Raw genomic sequence first — 1,152 nt, 5'->3', positions numbered from 1 at the left:
TGGGTGGGTGTGTAAGGTGTGGTGTGGAGGGTGTGGTTGGTGAGGTGGTGTGGGTGAGGTGGGATGGGGTGGGCGTGCACAGGATGTGTGAGCAGGGGCAAGCCGGGCCTGGCTGGGACGGCAAGGGGAGCGTGCAGGAGGGACGTTTGGGGGAACACCGGGCCAGCCTGGCTGGGACCGACCGGCTGCCGTGTGCTGGTGCCGGCGCTGGTGCTGCCGACCCGCCGCTGACGGCGCCGGCCCGCTGCCCTCCCCCGGCCCTCCTGCCGCAGGGCGCGCGCGTGCCTGCCAGCTGGGAGCCGGCGCAGAGCAAGAAGGGCGTGAAGCGGTACACCAGCGCCGCGCTGCGGGAGCTTGTGAAGGGGCTGGAGGCGGCGCACGATGCCAAGGAGAAAGCGCAGGGCGGCATCCTGCAGGTGTGCGGGTGTGTGGAGCTTGGAGAGGTGGGGGGGCGTGGGGATAGTCCTATCTATCTCTTTATATTTAGGATTGCAAGGAGACACACGTGGAGAGAGCGCGTGTGTGTGCCCGCCTGTCTGCCTGCCTGCCTGCCTGTGCAGGGCATGATGCGCGCGTTTTCGCAGCGCAAGGCTCTGTGGGGCGCCGCCGTGGACTGCATGGCCCAGCTGGATGCGCTGATGAGCCTGGCGGTGGCGGCGGCGTGCGGCAGCGGCACCATGTGCCGCCCCAAGCTGGTGCCCTGGAGCCCCGCGGGTGAGGCGGGGCGCAGGGCAGGAGGCCGGGGAGGCGTGTGTGGGCGGGGGGAGGCATGTGCAGGCTGCTAAGCCGCGCGGCTGCCGGCTTCTGTCCCTGCACAGCTTGCTCTGCAACGTAGCCCACCCTTCATCTGCTGCCCACGGCCCTGTCCCCATCCCGCCCGCCGCCCGCAGACGGCGGCGCGCCGCTGTTCCGCGCGCGCGGCCTGCGCCACCCCGCGGGCGTCAGCGGCCGCGACGGCACCTTTGTGCCCAACGACGTCGAGCTGGGCGGCGGCGCCGCCGCCGGCCTGGCCCCCTTTGTCGTGCTGACGGGTGCGCGCGCCGCGGGCGGCGCGCCGGCCCCTGTCGCCTGCCGGCGGCTGCCCGCGGGCACGCGGCTGCCTGGTCCCGGCCGCTCCCTGCGCCGTCCCTTTGCCCTGGGGCCCGCCCTTCT

General features: G+C 73.1%; 2 protein-coding genes across 2 annotated transcripts in view; one reads left to right on the top strand and one right to left on the bottom strand.

Moving 5' to 3' along the window:
- CHLNCDRAFT_139631 (hypothetical protein) overlaps nucleotides 1-785 on the top strand; it is a gene marked incomplete at both ends in the record, with an annotated part of 7,691 nt that extends 6,906 nt beyond the window's left edge. Inside the window, 2 exons of the mRNA XM_005844071.1 lie at nucleotides 273-416; nucleotides 561-785. Coding sequence (XP_005844133.1) covers nucleotides 273-416; nucleotides 561-785 — 369 coding nt within the window. The remainder of the gene's footprint in view (nucleotides 1-272; nucleotides 417-560) is intronic.
- A 58-nt stretch (nucleotides 786-843) lies between these two features.
- Nucleotides 844-1,152, bottom strand: part of CHLNCDRAFT_139630 (hypothetical protein) — a gene marked incomplete at both ends in the record, with an annotated part of 1,585 nt that continues 1,276 nt past the window's right edge. Inside the window, one exon of the mRNA XM_005843996.1 lies at nucleotides 844-1,068. Within this exon, the coding sequence (XP_005844058.1) occupies nucleotides 844-1,068 (225 nt within the window). The remainder of the gene's footprint in view (nucleotides 1,069-1,152) is intronic.

Source organism: Chlorella variabilis, assembly GCF_000147415.1.
Source record: "Chlorella variabilis unplaced genomic scaffold CHLNCscaffold_25, whole genome shotgun sequence".
NCBI lineage: Eukaryota > Viridiplantae > Chlorophyta > Trebouxiophyceae > Chlorellales > Chlorellaceae > Chlorella > Chlorella variabilis.
This window is presented reverse-complemented; position numbering and strand designations above follow the sequence as displayed.